Consider the following 22,125-nt stretch of genomic DNA (forward strand, 5'->3'; position numbering starts at 1 on the left):
CGAGCCGCATCTGCAACCTATACCACAGCTCACGGCAATGCCGGATCCTTAACCCACTGAGCAAGGCCAGGGATCGAACCTGCAACCTCATGGTTCCTAGTCGGATTTGTTAACCACTGCACCACAACAGGAACTCCCCAAAATTTTTTTAAAAATAAAAATGAAAAGCTCAAGAAGGGGAAAAAATAACGCTGGTCCAAAGCAACAGTTTCCTGATACCCGGCTGTTCCCGTTCGCCCTACCTTCTAAAGAGCAGACTTGGAATTGGTAGTATGTGTCCTAAACCCTCAGAAGTAACCAACCTTCTCTTTCACAAGCTCTTCACCTGGTAGGGAGAATCAACGAACTTTATCCTAGAGAGGAATCTCCGCAGCTCCCCACGGCCAATTTTGGGGGTGGTCTCCTTTAGCTGGACCACTTGGCCCTCCATCAGCGCCCACCGCAGACTAAGCTTGCTGACCACCAGGGGCGCCGGGTGGCCTTCGGAGCTGGGCCCTGTTGTCCTGGTAACATAAAAGGCATCTTTCCAGAGGTCGTTGATCCCAACTGAGGAAGGACAAAAACAAGAGCAGTTAGAGAGGACAGAAAACTCCCACCAACGGGAGAGTGGTTTGGCTCAGCAACTGGATTCATTCACTCATTTCCTCCTTCTGCTAATTCAAACCGGAAGTCTCCTGAGCACGTGATCAAGGCAAGGCATCAACCAGACATGGATGCACAGGGGTGAGTGACTGGGGTCGGCAAAACAGCAAATTCCTGGTCTCTGCACCTGTGTTTCTCTGAAGCTATTTCTTTTTATTTTTTTCTTTGTTTTTAGGCCCGCACCCGCAGCACGTGGAGATTCCCAGGCTAGAGTCAAATCGGAGCTACAGCTGCCAGCCTACACCAGAGCCACAGCAACGCAGGAACCGAGCCACATTTTCCATCTACACCACAGCTCACGGCAACGCCAGATCCTTAACCCACTGAGCGAGGCCAGGGATCGAACCCTCAATCTCATGGTTCCTAGTTGGATTATTTTCTACTGCGCCACAGCAGGAACTCCTGAAGCTACTTCTAAGGAAGCCCCCGATCAGGAAGTGAAAGGACAGGCCAACTGTGGCAACAATTCAGTAGAAAAGTGAGCAGAACAAGCTAGAAATTCTGAGAATGCCTAGAGTGTCAGCACCTGGTCACAAAAGCTATGTACCTAGTTGGTGTGGACTGTGCCTCATCTACAAACCAGGTGTCGTAATAAAAATCATCTCGATTCTAACTTACATTTACATAATGTTCACTGAATAATAATTTATGCTAATATTGAAAAAGAGTTCATTTAGAGCTAATCACAGGCTTCTGGAAACGGCCCCCACCACACATAGAGCTGGGGCAGGGGGGCCTGCAGGTTCCAGAATGGCTCATCTTCCCCATACAGCCCAGTGAACCCAGAGTCAAAGCACCAGCTTCAGCTTCGAGGCAAAGGAGCTGGGAAGAAGCGAACAAGTCTTTGGACGTAAGAGAATATGGAAAGGAAGTGAAGAAAGGGACCGTGGCCAGCCTGTCCTCCCTAGCAGGAACAGCAGGCTCCGAGGCCACCTCTGGGAAGGAGACTGTCCCAGACCAGCGGCAGTGGCCGACTTTCCAGGACTATTACAGGTCCCTAGAACGTGGTTCCAATTTTGCTCTGTGATGTTATTTAGCTGCATATATAAAGCAGAACACGTCCCAAATGTTAAGAGTGGCTATGAGTGGTCAGGTAAGGGGCAACTTTTCTCTGTCTCTTTCCCTGGCTCCAGTTTCGATGCAATGAGCGTGTGCACTTTGGTCCAAAGAAAGTCTCTATGGAGCCTAAACGGATGCCTGGGGGAACAGCCTTCTCTGTTCCATCCCTTGCAGTGAATTCCAGGTCCCAAGCTCCTCCAGGGTCGAGAAACTAGTCTGGTTTGTATTCCCAGCACTGGGGCGCCGTTGATGGTCAATAAACATCTGCTGAGTCCTTAGCTCCTGGGACCCTTGGGGAGGGGGCAGCACTGCCCCTCAGCTTTCAGCACCTCCAGGCAACACGGGTCCTCACCCCATGAGCCAGGTATACCCCCATTGCTCTCTGGCGATGGCCCCGGGTGGCAGCGCCCCCAGGGGAAATGCCCGGGCATGGCGGGCACACAGGTCACTTGCCAGCACACACCTCCCCGTGGTGGGACAATGGGAGCGTCCTCTCCCCTCATCTGGGCACACAGACCCCCACCGGCCCCGGACCTACCCTCTGAAGCCGTCACGGTCCCCGTGGCATTGGCCAGATCCAGAAGAATCGAGGGGAAGGCCGGGTGCAGGAGGTAAAGGTGGTGAAGGTCAGGGGCCTCGGTTCCTAGGGTGACATCCTGACAACGAGAAACAAAGGTCAGTGAGGGCAAAGGTCAGTCCAGCCGCTGAGATGCAAAGGTGACACAGATGGTAAGGATCACCGAGTGCCTCCAACGCCCCAACACGGAGGCCTGAGCCCAACCACTACGGCGTGTCTAAGAGAAACCCCCGCCCATGAGAGACGCTACTTCAAAGGGATCAAAACACTAAGCCTAAGCTTCTTCAAACCACCAAGGCGAGGTCCGTGCTTTCTCCCTTACAGGAAAAGGAGAGTTAGAAAGGAAGTGGGAGGGCCCAGGACAGAAAGTGACTTTCCAGGGAAGCTGGAAATTGGCTTTGTGCATGGGGAAACACTATGAGCCAAAGATTTTGGCTTTCCCTGACTATTAGGGCCAATTGCAAGTGTCAAGCTAAAAACAAATTTTACAAAAATCTTACCCATTCTTGGTTTTTTTTGTTTTTGTTTTTTTACTTTTTTTTCCTTTTCAGGGCCGCACCTGCAGCAAATGGAAGTTCCCAGGCTAGGGGTCAAATCGGAGCTGCATTTGCAGCCCTGCATCACAGCCACAGCAATGCCAGATCCTTAACCCACTGAGTGAGGCCAGGGATCAAACCGGCATCCTCATGGACACTAGCTAGGTTCTTAATCTGCTGAGCCACAGTGGCAACTCCCATTCTGAAATAGACAGGACATAGACCAGACAGAAGTCATTAATTAGGAAACACAAATTCTGTAAAACAGGGAATTTCTATTGTGGCTCAGTGGGTTAAGAACTCTACATAGTGTCTGTGAGGATGCAGGTTCAACCCATGGCCTCGCTCAGTGGTTAAGGACCCAGCATTGCTGCAAGCTGCAGCATAGGCTGCAGATGCGGCTCAGATCTGGTATGGCTATGGCTGTGGTGTAGGCCGGCAGCTGCAGCTCAGATTCAACCCCTAGCCTGGGAACTTCCATATGCCCTGGGTGTAGCTCTAAAAAGAAAAAAAAAAAAAAAAAAAAAAAAAAAAAAAATTCCATGAAACAAGCACATGCTTCACTTGGCTTTTTCTAACCTTTGCCAGTGTTGCTTCCCCTTAGACATCTAACCATCCTCTTGAGCCCACTTCCACATATTAAAACACTTCTCTTCTGGAGGCCCCCAACTTGATGGCACCTCTTTCATGAAAAGCTCCCTAATTGTCCCCAACAAAATTAATACCCCCCCCTTGGGGCTTCCGTCTAAACTTTGTATTAGCACCTCTATTAGAGTAACATGCCCTTGCTTTGTGGTTATTTATAGATGCTTACATTTGAGAGTCACCTGGTCTGAGCCCCTCATTTTATTACAGGAGGAAACCAGGAAGTTCAATGTTAAGGTACATGACCCACAGTCACATGTCAGGGAGCCACAGAGTTAGGACAATCATTTCTGTAAATCTGATCCTGGAATGAGGCACTATATTAGCATCTTCATTGACAGATAAAGAGCACGAGGCTCAGGAATGTTAAGTGACTTGATCCAGAGCCTGCAGCTGAACACAGGTGAACTCAGGCGTCTCCCTCTCTCGGGCTCTGCATCTCCGCCTCCAGAGGGCAGCACTGCGCCCAGGGTGCCCTGAGTCCCTGGCACACAGGAGATGCTGGTCAACTTGTGGATAAGTGAATTAAATCAGGGTGGGTCTTACTCAAAATTCCCAGACGCCTACTATGGGTGGCAGCCTGCCTCCTCAACCCACTAAAACGCCGGACATTTAAATGCAGAAGAGCATTTAAAACGTTCTCGAATTTGCTTTCCACGTATCAGACCTCCTCTCCCATAATCCTGCAGGTGAACTCCTATTCTCAGTCCAGTGTCCCACCCCACGGCTTTGCCACCTGCCCCCACACTCATTTCACCCACTGAGCCACAATAAGAACTCCTGGACCCAGACTCTGTACCTTCTATCCACGCCTCCCATTGTTGGGAGCCAGCGGCTGGGGGCTGTGGTCAGCTGTCGCTGCTGGGTTTAAAGGCAAAGCAGAGGAAGCAGGAGGGAGCAGGTTCCTGGTCTGGCCTCTCGAGGGCCGTTCTGTCTCCACCCAAACCACTTGGAAGCCCAGATGCTTTAATATCACCTCTGGACCCAGGCAGCTGCCATCTGACAAAGTGACATGGGGACCCTCCCAGGCTCACTCCCAGGCTCACTCACCGAACTGGGAGATGGAGCTGACAGCCCTTCAGCCCAGAAGAGGAAGACAGACTTCTGGTCCACAGTGGCCGCTGTGGTGGTTGGGGTTTCTCGCATGCGACAGGGGACACTGTAACTCCAAGTGACCAGCCCAGAGTCCCCATCCACCACCATCACCTACAAAAGGAAGACAGTGAGTACAGCCCATCCTCAGGAAGGCAGCAGGTCAAGAAAACACAGACAAGCAAAACACCAGACAATCCCACAGACGTGCAAATAACACAGATGTTAACAGGGGAGCTTATTCGATTCAAACAATGGGGTATTCAGAGAGTGCTAACTAACAACGAGGTCCAGGACCCTGGTTAGAGCTGGAGCAAGTGCAGAACGCTCCTGTGGGAAGGGACATGTCAATCACCTAGGCCACTTCCCATCTTACAGGTGAGGAAACAGAGGCCCAGGGAGAGAAGAGAGGCCGACTGTTCCCTGTTTAGGATGGAGCAGCCGCTCGGCAGTGGCGGTGCTAGAACCCTTGCCTCATCCCCGCTCCTCTCTCTGGCGACTGTCACCGTTAGGTGACAGCTCTTTTCTATCCCCTGTGCTAAAAGCTTTAGGAGTTTGACTCTGCCACGTGCATCATGGCATGTATAGCTCAGCTCGAGGTGGTCACAAATTTAAAAGAGCATAGTCTGAACAGGCAAAAAACATGAATTAAGAGAAAATTCACTTCCGAGTGGCAGCTCTCAAAGGATACTTAAGGGAACAGAATTCATAATCCCTGAGAGCACGAATATCTCTTTTCCACCCCCAAAGACCTCCTACCTCATAATTCGATAACGAATAGCCTCTCGTTTGCCATAATCCCCAAAATACTCCGCAGCCACCTCCAGCCCCAGCACTTTTATGGCCTCTCTCCTTGTGTCTCTGCTCTGCAATGAGCAGGAGAACCGCCCCCTCCTTCCAGGTCCCTTCTCTGTTCCCAGTGTCCTGTCCCGGGCCTGCCCTTCTCTGCCCAGGATCCAACGCTGTGTTGCCAAGAACAGGCAGGGGAGGAAAAAGGCTAGCAGTCCAAGATTCCCTCTGGCAGTCTTGGGGAGAGAAGACGTCTAGAGACACTGCACTAAAACACTGTACCCAGTCCCACAGATTATCTCATTTAACTGTCACAACAATCCCATGAAGGGAGGCGGTCTTATTCCTCCCATTTCACAGATGCAGAAACCGCACCTGGGTGAGATTACAGACTCTGCCCAAGGTTATCAGTCAGTGGCAAAGTCAGGAGTTAAAACCCAAGTCTGAACCTCAGTATCTCAGCTCTTAACCAACCCATATATACTCTTCTTCCTTTTTTATTTTATTTTATTTTATTTTATTTTATTTTATTTTGCCTTTTTAAGGCAGCAGCCGTGGCATATGGAGGTTCCCAGGCTAGGGGTCTAATTGGAGCTGCTGCCGCCGGTCTCAGCCAGAGCCACAGCAACACGGGATCCAAGCCGCGTCTGCAACCTACACCACAGCTCACGGCAACGCCGGATTGTTAACCCACTGAGCAAGGCCAGGGATCGAACCCGCAACCTCATGGTTCCTAGTCGGATTCGTTAACCACTGCGCCACGACCGGAGCTCCTATACTCTTCTTCCTTAATCTTGCTGGGAATGCTAAGGAATATTTCAGTCTCTACCTGAAATACAATCAGACACTGCATCTTTCCCAACTGGCACTGCTGGTGGACTCTCCCTGAAGTGGCTCTTGTGTCATCGGATCTGTTCCCCGCTCGTACCCAGATAACCCTACTGCCTCAGCACCTTATCCACATTCTGCAGCCTTGCTTGCAAGCCCTCCATCAGCTGAGCGCCTCCTGACCTCTCTGGCGGGAGCGCCCCTCCACCCACCCACTTATCTCCACCCGGCAAACCTCTCCTCTGCCCTTGTGATTCTGCACATCTAACCCCCAACCAACGTCAGGCACCTCTTGACACCCTTCACTCTATCTGCTCCCCATGTCCCCGTGGCACTGTTCAAGCCTCCATTCCAGCCCTTGCCATGAGGCACCATGCGGAGGCACCCCAATGACTGAATTAACACAAGGCAGTGGCTTGTCCTCATTAATGCTGTGTCTCCACAAACATCACCTGTGCATCTGGCACAGAGCTGGGCATACACGAGAGGCCATGATTGCTGAAGTCACTCTCAGGAAGAGTGTGTGATCATATATAAACACACGTTTTACAGTGAAAAACCAATATGCTCAATTTTTCTTTTTTCTTTTTAGGGCCACATCTGTAGCATATGGAGGTTCCTGGGCTAGGGGCCGAATGAGTGCTGCAGCTGCTGGCCTATGCCACAGCCACAGCAACGTGAGATCCAAGCCACATCTGCAACCTACACTGCAGTCTGAGGCAACACCGCATCCTTAACCCACTGAAGGAGGCCAAGGACTGACCCGTATCCTCAGGGATCCTAACCTGCTGGGCCACAATGGGAAATCTGCCTCAGTCAATTATAAAAAAAGAAATTGTAAAAGCGTGAATTCTGCCTGTCATGTTACAGGAATAAAAATGGTCCCTCCCATCATTAAATCCTCACTGTATGCAACTGACATAAAGTCAGAAAGACCTATTGGTGTGCTTAGAACTCGCCCCACTATCTGTCCCTGGGTCTCTGGTGCACCTGACCCGACCTGCCTCCCCACCCGTCTCGCCTCCAGAAATGCAACCCAATTTACAAGGCCCAGTGCATCTTCCCCTGCTTCTACAATCCTCCGTAGCAACCCTGCAACCCCACACAACCCACCTGCCCTGAAATCTCAGGAGTACGTGCACTCAAGCATTACATTTATTTACACCCGCCTTTCTCCACTAAGAGCCTTCAGAAAGCGCGTCTAAGTTGAGAATCCAGAAGAAGGAGCCCCTGCACAGGAAGGAGGGGAGCTAGAAAAGCTTTCAGTGCTATAGATTTCAGCTGCGACTTTTCATTTTATCCACTTGACTAGACTTGGAGTTCTTTTTTTTTTTTTTTTTGTCTTTTTGTCTTTTCTAGGGCTGCTCCCACGGCATATGGAGGTTCCCAGGCTAGGGGTCCAATCGGAGCCGTAGCCGCCAACCTACGCTAGAGCCACAGCAACGCAGGATCCGAGCTGTGTCTGCAACCTACACCACAGTTCACGGCAATGCCGGATCTTTAACCCACTGAGCAAGGCCAGGGATTGAACCCACAACCTCATTGTTCCTAGTCGGATTCGTTAACCACTGAGCCACAATAGGAACTCCTAGACTTGGAGTTCTTTGAAGGAAGGGGCTGTATTTTAGGTTCTTTTTATTTCTTGCAATGCTGAGTGTAGCACCAGGCACGAAGTTAACACCTGACAGATGTCTTGACTGATTCTGAGTCCCCAAGGTTTACCTTTTTCATCCCAGTTCCACTTGGTATCTGCAGAAGGAAGTCTAATGTCTCATCATCCGTGAAATACCCAGGTGTAGGCTGGCTGCAAGTGAGAACAATGCACATGACCGTGACTGTGACCAGTAGGAAAGAGAAAAAGCAGCACATGGGAACTCCTTCCCACCCCCTTCCCCTGCCTTGGCCCCAGACATCAAGCAAGGGTTCTGGGCAACTCTGAGACACGGGCAAGCGGGACAAAACAGCAAGCGTGAGGAGCACACTGCTGACCTGCGCAGGCCCTGAAGGCTCAAGGTCCAGGACGGGGTGAGGTTCTGTCCCCGCAGCAGGACGAGGCCTTGTCTGGTCGTGATCAGGAGGTTGCTGCAGTTGGAATCCGCTGCCTTCACCATCTGCAGGAGCTCGACCCCATCGCTGAGTTCAACAAGACCTGATGGTTAGTCTCAGGCTCGGATGGGATTCCGGCCCCGTGGATTTGGGCTTTTCCCCTCGGCGAACGCGTCTGCACAGACCCCTGCATTCATCTCCCACCAGTATCCTGTCAGGCAGGGCATGCTGCTGCTCCAGTTGAATTTCATTTTCTTGGTTTCTCTGGAAACCAAGGAGCCCTAGAAAATTTGCACAAGTTCAAAAGGAACTCACAGGAGAAGTGCTTCTCCACTGGGTGCTCTGGGAAAGCTAACAGGGCCGAGGACAATGGCAGGGAAGGACAGGAGGCCCGAAAGTGTCACTAAGCTGGGACAGCAACTCATGGCACACACTTCATTGAATTCTTTCTTTCTCTGGGACCATCTATTTACATTCTGTCAAATATACTGACACTATGACACTGCCTGAGAAAACCCTTGAAAAGAATGGAGAGGAGTTCCCGTCGTGGCTCAGGGGTTAATGAATCTGACTAGCATCCATGAGGACGAAGGTTCAATCCCTGGCCTTACTCAGTGGATTAAGGATCCGGCGTTGCTCTGAGCTGTGGTGTAGGTCGCAGACACGGTTCAGATCCCGCATTGCGGTGGCTGTGGAGCAGGCCGGCAGCTACAGCTCCGATTAGACCCCTAGCCTGGGAACCTCATATGCCACGGGTGCAGCCCTAAAAAGATAAAAGACAAAAAAAAAAATAAAATAAAGAGAGAGAGAGAGAAAAGAATGGAGATGATTATATTACCCAGGCCCAGGGTGAAATGGGTAAAATCCACTGCATATGACAATCAACATGCTTTTAGTTAAAAAACAAACAAGGGGAAAAAAAGGACTTCACGGATGCTGTCCTTGTTCCTGCCAAAATGACTCTTCAACTAGGAGAAAAATACAGGAAAGGAGTAGGGCGGGTCCTTCAGCCCAGCTTTCCAAGCAGTTATGTTAAATAAATCTATCTCCCTACGGAGGCCCCCAGTCTCACCCTGTCCTGCCTGATTCCCATGCCAAACAAGCATCCTTCTTTGCCACCTATGAGCACAGTAATCACAGGTAACGGTCACCCACACAGACAGCGACACATTACATTAATGAGAGAAGAGCATTTCTGACTCCCCGTAACCAGATCAGAAGGTGGCATCCAAAAGCCAGCACCTTCTCCCCTCCACCCCCCAAAACTTCTGCCCACATGTTCCCTGGCCCCAGTAAACACTGACACTCCGGGCACATGTGATCTCAGGTCCCACAGTGACAGGGCCAGACCCTGCCCACCTGTAAACATCAATGAGCTCAGACAGGTTGATGGATCTTCGTTTCTCCCACTCGGGCTCTTCTATCTGCAGGGAAGGTGGTGAGCTGTCTCGATTCTGGGCCTGAACAAATATGTCCCGCAGGGCGACAGCCTGGATATTCCCTAGCAGCACAGAAGAACCAACACAGGAAAGGTGAACTTGACAGAGCTCCCCCAGGGTGAGGATGGGAGCGAGACCCAGAGCCTAGTGGAGGGATGGGTCGGACCCAGTCCGCCCCGCCTGGCCCAACCTGGCAGGGGGCAAGTGGGAAGCAATTAAGAGGATGCTGGACAGAGTCTTCTCTTTGGAGAAGGTCGCCAGGGACTGAGGAGTTAATACTCTGCAGCAGAGGGCCCCTGAGAGAGGTGACAGAGGGCTGGTGTCAGTGGCTCCAGAAGCTCTCTAGGGAGGCCTCGCCGTGCACCACTGGGGAGAGTAGCAAAAATGAGCCTTGCTTCTTACCAAAGCCAAACAGGATGTAGACAGCCCCGCTCGCGGTGATGTACACCTGAGGGCCGATCAGGTTCCCCACTCCAACGATGCTGTACTTCACAGGCCGGCCCACGGGACTCCCGGTCCGGCCAGACACCAGCAGAAAGCACAGATCTGGCTGACAAAGTGAAAGGCAGGGGTTGAGTCCACAGAAACCCTGTCCTTTCCTAACCAAATCGTTTCTCCAGTCATCGCTTCCTCCTTATCTAAGGGCTTAGGAACACCCCCCAAAGCTGGAAAGCCCACAGCCAGGCCCGCTTCACTATTTCCCTGGAAGTTAGAAAGCAGGACAGGAGTTCCCTGGTGGCTCAGTGGGTTAAGGATCTGGTGCTGTCACCACAGTGGCTCAGGTCACTGCTGCAGGTTCAATCCGGGCAGGGAACTTCTACATGCTGTGGGTGTGGCCAAAAAAGGAAAGGGCGGGGGGGGGGGGGGCGAAGGTCACATTCCCTTGCTAGAAGTGTACAAAGGGCATCCGGACAGCAGCTCAGACAATCTCGAAGCCCAGCTGTCCTGGCCTCTACTCTCATACCCAGAAACCCCCAATAATATTTGGTCCCGGGAGAATCAGGGTAGGCAGTAAGCTCCCATTATAACTGGCCACGAGCAATCTCACTCTCAAGCAGAGATCAGCCCTTCTCTGAAGGGCCAAGATGGTAAATATTGTATATCTTGCTAGCAGGTGATTTCCATAGCAACTACTCTGCTCTGCCGCTCTAGCGTGAAAGCCGCCATAGATGACAGATGAATGAATAGGTGTGACTGTGTCCCAATAAAACTTTATTTACAAAAACAAGCAGCGGGCCAAATTTGGCCTGCAGGGCACAGTTTACCAACCCTTGTGCTAGAGGGTTTTCTTCTGGGAAGGGAGCCACTCACTGGGAAATATAAGGGTTATATCCATATCTTTTTTTTGTCTTTTTTTTTTTTTGCCATTTCTTGGGCCGCTCCCACGGCATATGGAGGTTCCCAGGCTAGGGGTCCAATCAGAGCTTAGCCGCCAGCTATACCACAGCTCACAGCAATGGTGCATCCTTAGCCCACTGAGCGAGGCCAGGGATCGAACCCACAACCTCATTGTTCCTAGTCAGATTTGTTAACCACTGAGCCACGACGGGAACTCTGGTCATATCCATATCTTGATTTCAGTAAAGCTTTTGGTGGGGTTTATCATCATGAATTCTTAGGAACAAGATAAAGAGATGTGGTTTTCAGTGTACCCTGAGAAAGGGCCAATGCCAGCCCAGAGGGAGGGTTCAGGGGAATGTCACAGCATTCGGCTATTGTCCCACCCTTATTAACCATTCTTTTCAAAGAAGTGAATGAATGGAATTCAAGCTTATCGCAAAGCTGGGAGAGAGAGCTAATATGCTGTATGACAAACTCAAAATTCAAAAAAGTCTTAACTGGAAGATGGGTCAAGATTTGGAAGAAGAAAACGAGCCATTAGTTAAAAGACATGGATATTTTATGGTAACAGGCTTATTGTGATCATTTTAAAATGTATAGAAATAGCCAATCAGGAGTTCCCCTCATGGTGAAGTGGAAACAAATCCGAAGTTGAGGGTTCGATCCCTGGCCTCGCTCAGTGGGTTATAAGGATCTGGTGTTGCCGTGAGCTGTGGTGTAAGTCGCAGACGAGGCTCGGATCTGGCGTTGCTATGGCTGTGATGTAGGCCAGCGGCTGCAGCTCAAATTCGACCCCTAGCCTGGGAACCTCCATATGCTTCGGGTGCAGTCCTAAAAAGACAAAAAAAGAAAAGAAAAGAAAAGAAAAGAAAAGAAAAGAAATATCCAGTCAGTATGTTGTGTATCAGGAACTTCCATTGTCCTATAGGTCAATTATATTTCAAAAATAAATAAATTCATAGAAAAAAGAGATCGGATTTGTGGTTACTAGAGGGGAGGATGGAGGGAGGGGAGATTAGACGAAGGCAGTCAAAAAGTAAAAACTTCCAGTTATAAGATAATTACTAGGGATGTAATGCACCACATGATAAACCTAATGAATAATGCCGTACGTTATATATAAAAGTTAAGAGTGTAAATCCTGAGTTCTCATCATGAAGAAAAATTTTTTTTCTCTTTAATTTTGTATCAGTAACGGATGTCCATTAAATTTACTGTAATAATCATTTCATTATGATTGTACACCTTAATCTTATACAGTGCTGTATGTCAATTATATATCAATAAAACTGGAAGGAAAAAAGAAAGAAGTAGGTGATAAACAAAGTTTTTGACTATAAACAGAAGCAGTTTCTTATAGAGGCTATCACAATCTTTGGCTGCATTTACAGAAATGCAGAATATTTATCAAAAGAAGTAACGATTTTCTTCTGTGGATCTAACTGGCTATATTACAAATTGAATACTGTGTTCACGTATGGGTACCACATTATAGAAGAGATGTGGCTAAAGGGGAGTGGAAAGAGAAAGAAATCAAGAGAAAGAAGGGCCTGGATCATGGTGCGTGAGATCAGTAGGAGAAATCAGGGCTACTGAGCCTTGAGAGTAGCAGGCTTAGAGGGACCAGGCTTACAGCTGAAGGGCTTTCATGTGGAAAGAGGATTAGATTCATTCAGAGTAGTTCTATGGGGCTAAAGCTGGCACAATGAATGGAAGCTACGAGAAAGCAGATTTACCAATAAGACAGAATGTTCTAGATTGGACCAAGAACAAAATGGACTGGCTCACAAATTAGTGATACTCCCACCCGCCCAAGTACTCAGAGGGAATGAGTACCAATGTATCCAGGACAGCGTATTAGCGACTGCAGCCCAGTGTGTGAGGCTTAACCACAGGGTTTTTAAGGTCCCTCCCCATTGATGCTCTAGCCCAGATTCCTTCTCTACCTGTAACCAAGTCCAGCTGTCCCAAACCCACCTCACTCCAAATCCCGATCTAAGGATGCTGCCACCCTACACAATAGACCTAACATGTCTCATTCCTCGTGGAGAGAGATCCTTCCACATTTGCAGCTCAGAGCAGACACGTTCCATGGGTTCTTTGCTGCTGGGGTAGAGGTCTGAAAGACCAGTATAAAGATGAAGCTACTGCTCTAAACCCATCACTTCTCCAAGATTCTTCTAGTCCTGTCTAGCACTTTTGAGGCAGAATGGAGACTAGTCCATATCCCCTCCCCTCCAACCAAAAAAAAAAAGGCAGAGAGTAGGAGCAGGTGAGAAGTCATTCCCCCAACAGAGCCTCCTGGCTGGGGAGGGTCCTAAATCATTATCCCATCCACCCTAGCGGGTAGAAAGAAGCCATATGGGATGTCAAGGCCAATATTTTTTTTTTCTTGAAGGGCCACAGCCACAGCAATGCCAGATCCAAGCCCCATCTGTGACCTAAACCATAGCTCCTGGCGATGCTGGATCCTTAACCCAGTGAGCAAGGCAAGGGATCGAACCCACAACCTCATGGATTCTAGCTGGGTTCTTAACCCACTAAGCCACAATGGGAACTCCATGTTAGCTCTGATTTTTTGATAATCCTGCAAGTAGAATGACATCCCCACTTTATAGACAAAGTAACCAGGGCTGGACAGGCTTGTGGCTTGCCCAAGGCTGCAAGGTAGTAGGGCGGGAATTCAAACACAGATGTCTTTGGCTCCCAAGCTCCACCATGCCAGTCAATAGAACCAGGAAAATGGGTTCATAATGATAACTGATTAACTCAATCTCACAAAGATACTTTATTTATTTATTTATTTATTTATTTATTTTTGTATTTTTAGGGCCATGCCCAAAGCACATGGAGTTTCCCAGGCTAGGGGTCGAATTGGAGCTGTTGCTGCCGGCCACAGCCACAGCCACAGCAATGCCAGATCTAAGCCATGTCTTCAAACTACATCACAGCTCATGGCAACACCGGATCCTTAACCCACTGAGAGAGGCCAGGGATCGAACCCACAACCTCATGGTTCCTAGTTGGATTTATTTCCTCTGCGCCATGATGGGGACTCCAAAGAGAATTTATTTAAACCTAATCCCTTGCATTAAGAAGTTTTCACGGAGTTCCCGTCCTGGCTCAGTGGTGACCGAATCTGACTAGGAACCATGAGGTTGCGGGTTCGATCCCTGGCCTCGCTCAGTGGGTTAAGGACCCGGCGTTGCCGTGAGCTGTGGTATAGGTTGCAGACGCGGCTCGGATCTGGTGTTGCTGTGGCTCTGGTGTAGGCCGGCAGCTACAGCTCTGATTAGACCCCTAGCCTGGGAACCTCCATATGCCGCGGGAGCAGCCCAAGAAATAGCAAAAAGACCCCCCCAAAAAAAAGAAGTTTTCAAGAATTTTTTTTTCTTTCCTTTTTTTTTTTGTCTTTTTAGGGCTGCACCCACAGCATATGGAGTTTCCCAGGCTAGGAGTCAAATCAGAGCTGCAGCCGCTGGCCTAGGCCACAATGACAGAAACGCAAGATCTGAGCTGCATCTGAGACCTATACCACAGCTCACAACACCGGATCCTTAACCCACTGAGCAAGGCCAGGGATCGAACTTGCATCCTTATGGATACTAGTCAGATTCATTTCTGCTGAGCCACGGAGGGAACTTCTCAAGCAATACTTCTACTAATGATTCTAGGAACTGACTCAAGCTGAAGCTGTTGCTGCAAGAGACAAGGACCACTTAACATAGAGCATACTTGCACCTCCCCAATGGCCAGAACCACGAGATCTCTAACGCCATCTTCATCCAGGTCCGGCAGCATCACACCTGGAGCAGCCAGGGTCCCGTTGGATAAGTAGTTTGGGTTTAAGGTCCAAATGGCTTTCCCTAGGGAAGGATAAAGAGGTTGATCACCATCAGGGCTTTCGGCCTCTGGAAAAAGCAGATGCAACGCGCCCAGGCCAGAAAAGGGACTCAACAGGCTGAACAAGAGAGAGCAACTCCCACACACTTTTCCCTTTCCTTTTTATCTTACTGGGGAGGAAGGCGCAGGGAGTGTGAGCTGAAATGTATCTGGCTAACAAGCCAACGTAATACCTTTGCACCTGGATTTTTTAGATAAAAGGGATGGGCTAACGTCTCTCCAAGAAACAAGAGCCCATTTGTCTGAGATGGAGGAATCGATCCGTCAGAGATGGTTACGGGAACCCTCTGGGGCAGCCACACAGAAGAACCTCCTCCCTCCTTCTACTGCGTGTTCGCAGGCGCAGAGACGTCATAAAAGGCTTTCAGATGACTTCCGGTCTAGAGTCAACTCACACGCAAATTGTTTTCACTCAGAAGAACCCCACGACCAAACCCCAACCTCTACAACTCGGAAGGACGCTATTTATTGAGCTCCACTGGAGTCTGAGGTTAACAAGCACATTGGAAGTATAAGCCTCTTGTAAGGAGCCTTCATTATACTTGATTCTTTTCCATTCCTTTGGTCACGCATGTCTAAATGCGATAAGAAGATAACAGGCCAAGTCGATATGCCTCGACATGTGTCTTAACTGGCATATTTTTAAGTGGCTAATGCCCCAGTGTACATGTGGACCTACGTATGTCAAATAAGAAAAGACAAACTTGTCTTTCATACAAAGAACAGAGTAGGGAGGCTATTTAGAAACCAAAGGCCTCTGGGTAGTTTGTTCAGATAACTCCGTTTATCACCATCCTATCACCAAACAGGTTGAACTGTGGATCTGTTACTTAATCTATTCAAACGCTTTCTCTTATTTCTATAGCCACCTTCCAGCACAGTAAACCAGATTCTCTAGCAAGTGAGAGTGGCCCAGTCCCTTCCCCACCAGATTAGGGCTCCTGGAAGCAGGGGAGCTCTCGTAGCAAATGATCTTTACCTGACGTCCCGTTGAATGCACTGAGCATCTTGTGTGTCCCCGTCACAAGGCAGACAGTTCCAGCCCCGCTCCCCGGCATCAGATCCAAACAGGTAACATCTCGGGCCTCCTCGGGGAGGGGACTTGACCACAGTGTGCTGCCATTCATCCCCAAAAGGCACACAAGGAGAGCGGGTGGCCTGGAGACACCTGAGAGCACACAAGCGACCAGAAAGGGAAGGAGGCAGAGATGAGAGGGAGAGGTGAGCAGGGGATCAGAAAACTACAAGGAAACAGAGGCCAGGCAGCAACTCAGACCTGCACACTCAGCTCCCTTCTGGCAACAGACCTGCCCTATCCACTCAGTACATCCCTCACGCAAGATGAGATGCCGAGACCTCATCCAGGGCATCTCTGCGCACCTCCACTCTCTCAACACACTTGATTACGTGCCTTTCACCTCAGTCCTCGCTAAGTAGGGAAATCCTTAAGGCTCAAGCTTGTCACATTCATTTCTATACCCTTGGTGCTTTGCAAAGCGCCTCACACAGACTGCGGCCAACTGCTTTCTGAATAAAAGAAGCAAAATCAAGAATATGGAAAAGTAGTAGTTGAGAACCAAAAAAAAACCAGGACAGAAAGGTATGCTCAGAACATTGAGACTGATCTCGAATATGTGTAGACCCAGGAGTAAAGTACCCGAATTCTAATCATCACTAGCAAATGCTCCCTGAGAACAGGGAAAAAACACTTTAAAAAAACAAACCTGAAGAAATAGATAATAACGAGGCCCTACTGTAGAGCACAGGGAACTCTACTCAATATTCTGTAATAACCTATATGGGAAAAGAATCTGAAAAAGAATGGATATATGTATACATATAACTGATTCATTTTGTTGTACACCCGAAACTAACTCAACACTGAAAGTCAACCATACTCTAATAAAATTTAATTTTAAGAAAACTTAAAAATAAATAAAAAGTTAAAAATAAACCTGAAGGAGTTCCCTGGTAGCTCAGCAGGTTAAGGATCTGGTGTTATCATTACTGTGGTGCAGGTTCCATCCCTGGCCCTGGAATTTCTGCATGTCGCAGGTGCAGCCAAAAATAAAACAAAATAAAATAAACCTGAAGATTGCACTTTGTACTAATCAGGAGGTCTTCCTGGTCTAGCATTCTATGAAACAGGTGATCTGACCCGTCAGGAAAGAATACCTGGGCAAACAGAACACCTAGGTCCAAGGATAGCTGAGAAAGGATTACAGCAGCTCACTTCTTTTCTTTCTTTCTTTTTCTTTTTTTTTTTTTTTTTTTTTTGGCTTTTCAGAGCACATGGAGGTTTTTGCAGCACATGGAGGTTCCTGGGCTAGAGGTCAAATCGGAGCTACAGCTGCCGGCCTACACCACAGCCACAGCAGCGTGAAATCCAAGATGTGTCTGCAACCTACACCATAGCTCACAGCAATGCCGGATCCTTAACCCACTGAGCAAGGCCCAGGGATCGAACCTGCAACCTCATGGTTCCTAGTCAGATTTGCTTCCGCTGTGCCAGGAACTCCCAGCTCACTTCTTTAACAAACAACCCTTCACTAATTAACCTATCAGAATAATCATTTCCTCTCTTGCCAGTTTCACAGTTGATTTTAGGGCAGGGATGAAGCCCATCTCAAACACTTCTACTCTCCTCTTTCAGCAATCATTAATAAGGATAAGGAAATGTAGGTTTTGGAGCTTTATTCTACCTACTCCTCAGAACTGCTAATTAAAGACACAACCCAGGAGGAGCTCCTGTTGTGGCGGGAGGGGAAATGAATCTGACTAGGAACCATAAGGTTGCGGGTTCGAGCCCTGACCTCCCTCAGTGGGTTAAGGATCTGGGGTTTCCATGAGCTGTGGTGTAGGTCGCAAACTCAGCTTGGATCCTACATTGCTGTGGCTGTGGCTGTGGCTGCGGCTGGCAGGTATAGCTCCAATTTGACCCCTAGCCTGGGAACCTCCATATACCACGGGTGTGGCCCTAAAAAAAAAGCAAGAGCAAAAAAAAGACACAACCTAGGAGTTCCAGCTGTGTCTCTGCAGTGCCAGGACACAGGTTCAATCCCCAGCATAGCACAGCGGGTTAAAGGACCCGATGTTGCCCCAGCTGTGTTGCAGGTCACAACTATGGCTCAGATCTGATCCCTGGCCTGAGAACGCCATATACCATGGAGCAGCCAAAAAAATTAATTAAAAAAAAAAAAACACAATCTAAAAACAAGTAACAAACTGGCTTGCTCTTTCAGACCTCACTGCCAGAAACCGTGATTTATGTGACAAATCAAGGTGATACACATTGCCTCCGACACCTGCCAGGGATGCTGTGATTAACATGCTGCTGTCCTTCCTGCTTCATGACCTCACTAATTCCACATCAACTGCGTGACTCATCTTTTCCCAGGTGGTGATGGGTCATCCCCTCCCCACCAGACCATGACCACTGGAGGCAGAGACCACACTCCTCTTGTTTAGCTCAGTAGAGACAGGTCAGCTGTGTGGAAGGCACTCGAGCCACAGTTGCTGGATGAACGAGCCAACGAACAAACAAGAAATGCATCCTCCTCATGGTCAGTGGCACAGATCTTTGAACCCTCTGGCTGGGATCATGGGCAGAGCGGTATGACATAAGAGTAGAGGACATGAAATGCAGAGGCTCCCAGCTGTACCATCTGAAGCCCAGCTCTAGCGTCTACCAGCTGTGGGACCTTGGGCAAGCTCTCTAACCTCACTATGCCTCCCATTCCCCATCTGCGAATGGGGGGAATAATATTAGTCAACTTTATAGGGTTACACTGAGAGATAAATTCATTCACAATATGTTTTGTCCTGACAACAGGGCACAGCCCATACAAAGTACCATCTGTTAGCTCTCTTTATTTTTATTTATTTATTTATTTATTTATGTCTTTTTGCCTTTTCTAGGGCTGCTTCCTGCGGCATATGGAGGTTCCCAGGCTAGGGGTCGAATCGGAGCTGTAGCCACCAGCCTACGCCAGAGCCCCAGCAATGAGGGATCTGAGCCATGTCTGCAACCTACACCACAGCTCATGGCAATGCCAGATCCTTAACCCACTGAGCAAGGCCAGGGATTGAACCCCCAACCTCATGGTTCCTAGTCGGATTCGTTAACCACTGCGCCACGACAGAAACTCCAAGCTCTCTTTATTTTTATAATCTACAACCAAATCAGTCTGGCCCCTATTATGTCCAAAATCATGGCATTGCCCTTATGCGTCCTGATATGTAGCAAATTGTGTAAAACATTAAATGGCTAAAAATAAAATCTCTAAATCTAAAAGTGGATGGGGGATATTTTCACTTTGAAGGCTAATGAATCATAGGTAGAAAAAAAAGGCAATTAAGGTTCAATCATATGAAAGTCAATTTCTAGGCCAGACGTTCTTTCCATAATCAAACCAATGCCCAAACTGATTCAACATATTGCACAAGCCCCAGAAAGGTATTTTTTTCTTCTGTTTTTTTTTTTTTTTTTGTGGGGGCCACCCTTGCGGCATATGGAAGTTCCCAGTCTAGGGGTGGATTCGGAGCTGTAGCTGCCAACCTACACCACAGCTCACAGCTCATGGCAACATGAGATCCTTAACCCACTGAGCAAGGAGGCCAGGGATCAAACCCGCATCCTCATGGACACTAGTCAGATTCTTAATCCACTGAGCTACGGCAGGAACTCCAAGAAAAGTATTTTTAATAACATCAGAGAGGCATGCAGCCTAGAATTCTCTATAACATACATAAACGTTTATTCTAAGGCCTGAATGATTAAAAAGTAGTTAGTAGGGCATCCTCAGCCTCAAACCAGAGTTCCTGCATCAGTTTCCAGACTGCAGTTCAAAATCACTGTGATGGAGGCTGCAGGACAAACCCAAAGCCCCCGTGTACCCAGACTGAAAATGCGACCTTTTTTTTTACAGTTAACTTGTATCAGCCAGGATCCCAGAAACAGCTCAATCAATTGGGGTAAGTTGTGGAGGTTTAAATAAAGAGATTGTTTCCAGGAGTTCCCCCCATGGCACAGTGGGTTAAGAACCCAACTGCAGCAGCTCAGGTTACTGCAGAGGTGTGGGTTCGATCCCGTCCTGGCTCAGTGGGTTAAAGTATTCAACGTTGCTGCAGCCGCAGCCTGGATTCAATCCCTGGCCCAGGAACTTCCATATGCCACAGATGTAGCGACAAAATTAAAAAAAAAAAAAAAAAAAAAGAGAGAGAGAGAGAGAGACATTGTTTCCAAAGATATGGTCTGTATGTAGAGAAACCACAAGAGATAGAATGGCCCCTGAGAACTGTTACCACTCCCAGGTCCAAAGAGACAGGGAGGAGGTGATTCGTGGAATCCAAAAAAAGAAATTCCTATAAGAGGACCCCCTTGAGAGAGGCTGTGACCTCTGATCAAGGATGTAGCCAGCCTAAGGTGTCCCAGCGAGGGGAGAGCCAGGGGAGTAAGTACCCCCAGATCACTCTCTGCCTCTCCTCCAGCTTCTGGCCTATGCTCCCCAATGGCCAAACCCAGGCCGGGGAACCTGCCGATATAATGCACTCAGGTCAGCCTCCCATCCTGCAGGGAGCAGAGCAGGCTGGAGAGCAAAGATAGGGGAATAAAGAGACGAGTTTACCCGGCCAGGTTTTACATGTGTAAAGATATGTTAGAACATGAGCAGGAGTTCCCATTGTGGCTCAGCAGTAATGAACCCAACTAGAAACTATGAGGATGCGGGTTTGAACCCTGGCCTCACTCAGTGGGTTAAGGATCCAGCATGGCCATGAGTTGTGTAGGTCGAAGACATGGCTCAGAACGGGCATGGCTGTGGCTGTGGCTGTGGCCGGCAGCTGTAGCTCCGATTCGACCCCTAGCCTGGGAACCTCCATATGCCACTGGTGTGGCCCTAAAAAACAAAGAAAGAAAGAAAGAAAAGAAATGAGCAAAAGCTTTCTGCCAGCAGCGGGAAGGTAGACACCAGCCTCCAAAAGACCCCCTCTTACCGGCTGTGCTCCCGTTCCTCAGTGTCACGAAGGAGAGCAGCACGTCACGCAGGCCATCTCCATTCACATCAGCCAGTTCCAGTGGATTCAGGTCCCCTCCTGACAGACACAGAAACACAGAGTCCTCAGCAAGGTACACGGACCAGCTCTCTGCCCCAGGCTGGAAATGTTCCATAAAAGCCAGGCAGACTTCTGGCTCCTGGATAAGATATCCAGACCCAGTCCTGCCCATGCCTCTCACTAAATACAGCTAGAATCCCTGGGCATGGAGCATAAAGCAAACATGAGAAATGAGCAGACTCGGGAAGGTGGAGAGAAGGCAGACCAGCCGGGGACCCAAGGAAGAAGAAGCTGATGGCTCCCCTGGGTTTTCTTTGGCCTCTTGTATCCCAGACATGGTGCTGTAGAAGCTGGCAACCCAGACATGCTGAGAGGGACACGGAGAAGGCCTCCAAAAAGCTGGCTCTCCAGCGAAGGACAGCAAAGGCACAGCCTAGCAAGACAGCAAAGTTTTCTTGCTTTCTTGTTTGTCTGTTTGTTTTTTAGGGCTGCGCCCATGGCATATGGAAGTTCCCATGCTACGGGCTGAATCAGAGCTGCAACTGCTGGCCTGCACCACAGCCACAGCAACACCAGATTTGAATGTGTCTGTGACCTATGCCACAGCCTGTGGCAGCGCTGGATCCTTAACCCACTGAGTGAGGATATGGATACTAGTCGGGTTCATTACTACTGAGCCATAACAGGAACTCCCAGAAAAGTTTTCAACACTGTAAGTGTTGGTTGCTCTACTCCAACCAACACTTACAGACAAAACTGTGGTCCCACCCAGCCCTACGGCCAAGGCCAAGTGGAAATGCTTGCCTGGCTATAACAAAGCATTCCTCATCCTCACCCCTCCAAGGTCATGTCAGAGAAGGCTGGGTGGGGAGGCTGGACTCCCATCTCTGCCTGGAAGCACCAAAGCCTCCACACACTAGGGAAGCCTACAGCTCTACCCCCACTAAGCATTAACAGGGCAGCCCCATCCCTGAGGTCAGCAGAGGCCTAAAGGGAGCCTGGACTTGTATTTCCACCTGGCAGTGACAGGCAGGTACTGTCACCCCCTCCACACCCCTAAACAGTGTGGAATCAGAGGATGCCTGCCAAATTTGGAGAGAACACACATGTGGCTAGTGGATGTGTAAACTGGTACAATCACTATGGAAAATAACATAAACTCCTAGGACAGACT

The 22,125-nt window shown here is 49.0% G+C and overlaps 1 protein-coding gene and 1 long non-coding RNA gene across 6 annotated transcripts in view; both read right to left on the minus strand.

Annotated features, from left to right (window-relative positions):
- The window catches only part of LOC146403400 (uncharacterized), a 1,275,680-nt gene that overhangs the window by 975,736 nt on the left and 277,819 nt on the right, over positions 1 to 22,125 (minus strand). The gene's annotated exons all lie outside the window — the stretch shown is intronic.
- The window catches only part of FAM234B (family with sequence similarity 234 member B), a 42,076-nt gene that overhangs the window by 4,846 nt on the left and 15,105 nt on the right, over positions 1 to 22,125 (minus strand). The window contains exons 3-12 of one of the 5 annotated variants that reach the window (XM_085024607.1): positions 20,892 to 20,990; positions 15,877 to 16,065; positions 14,736 to 14,860; positions 10,056 to 10,203; positions 9,574 to 9,715; positions 8,158 to 8,301; positions 7,891 to 7,972; positions 4,510 to 4,665; positions 2,240 to 2,357; positions 326 to 546 (exon numbers count right to left, since the gene is read on the minus strand). In XM_085024607.1, the coding sequence (XP_084880733.1) occupies positions 326 to 546; positions 2,240 to 2,357; positions 4,510 to 4,665; positions 7,891 to 7,972; positions 8,158 to 8,301; positions 9,574 to 9,715; positions 10,056 to 10,203; positions 14,736 to 14,860; positions 15,877 to 16,065; positions 20,892 to 20,990 (1,424 nt within the window). 5 annotated transcript variants of the gene reach the window in all.

The sequence above is a fragment of the Sus scrofa genome, chromosome 5, assembly GCF_054392235.1.
Source record: "Sus scrofa isolate SSC_HxYL_T2T_F1_AM1 chromosome 5, Sscrofa_HxYL_maternal_Yorkshire_Landrace_v2.0, whole genome shotgun sequence".
Classification (NCBI taxonomy): Eukaryota; Metazoa; Chordata; class Mammalia; order Artiodactyla; family Suidae; genus Sus; species Sus scrofa.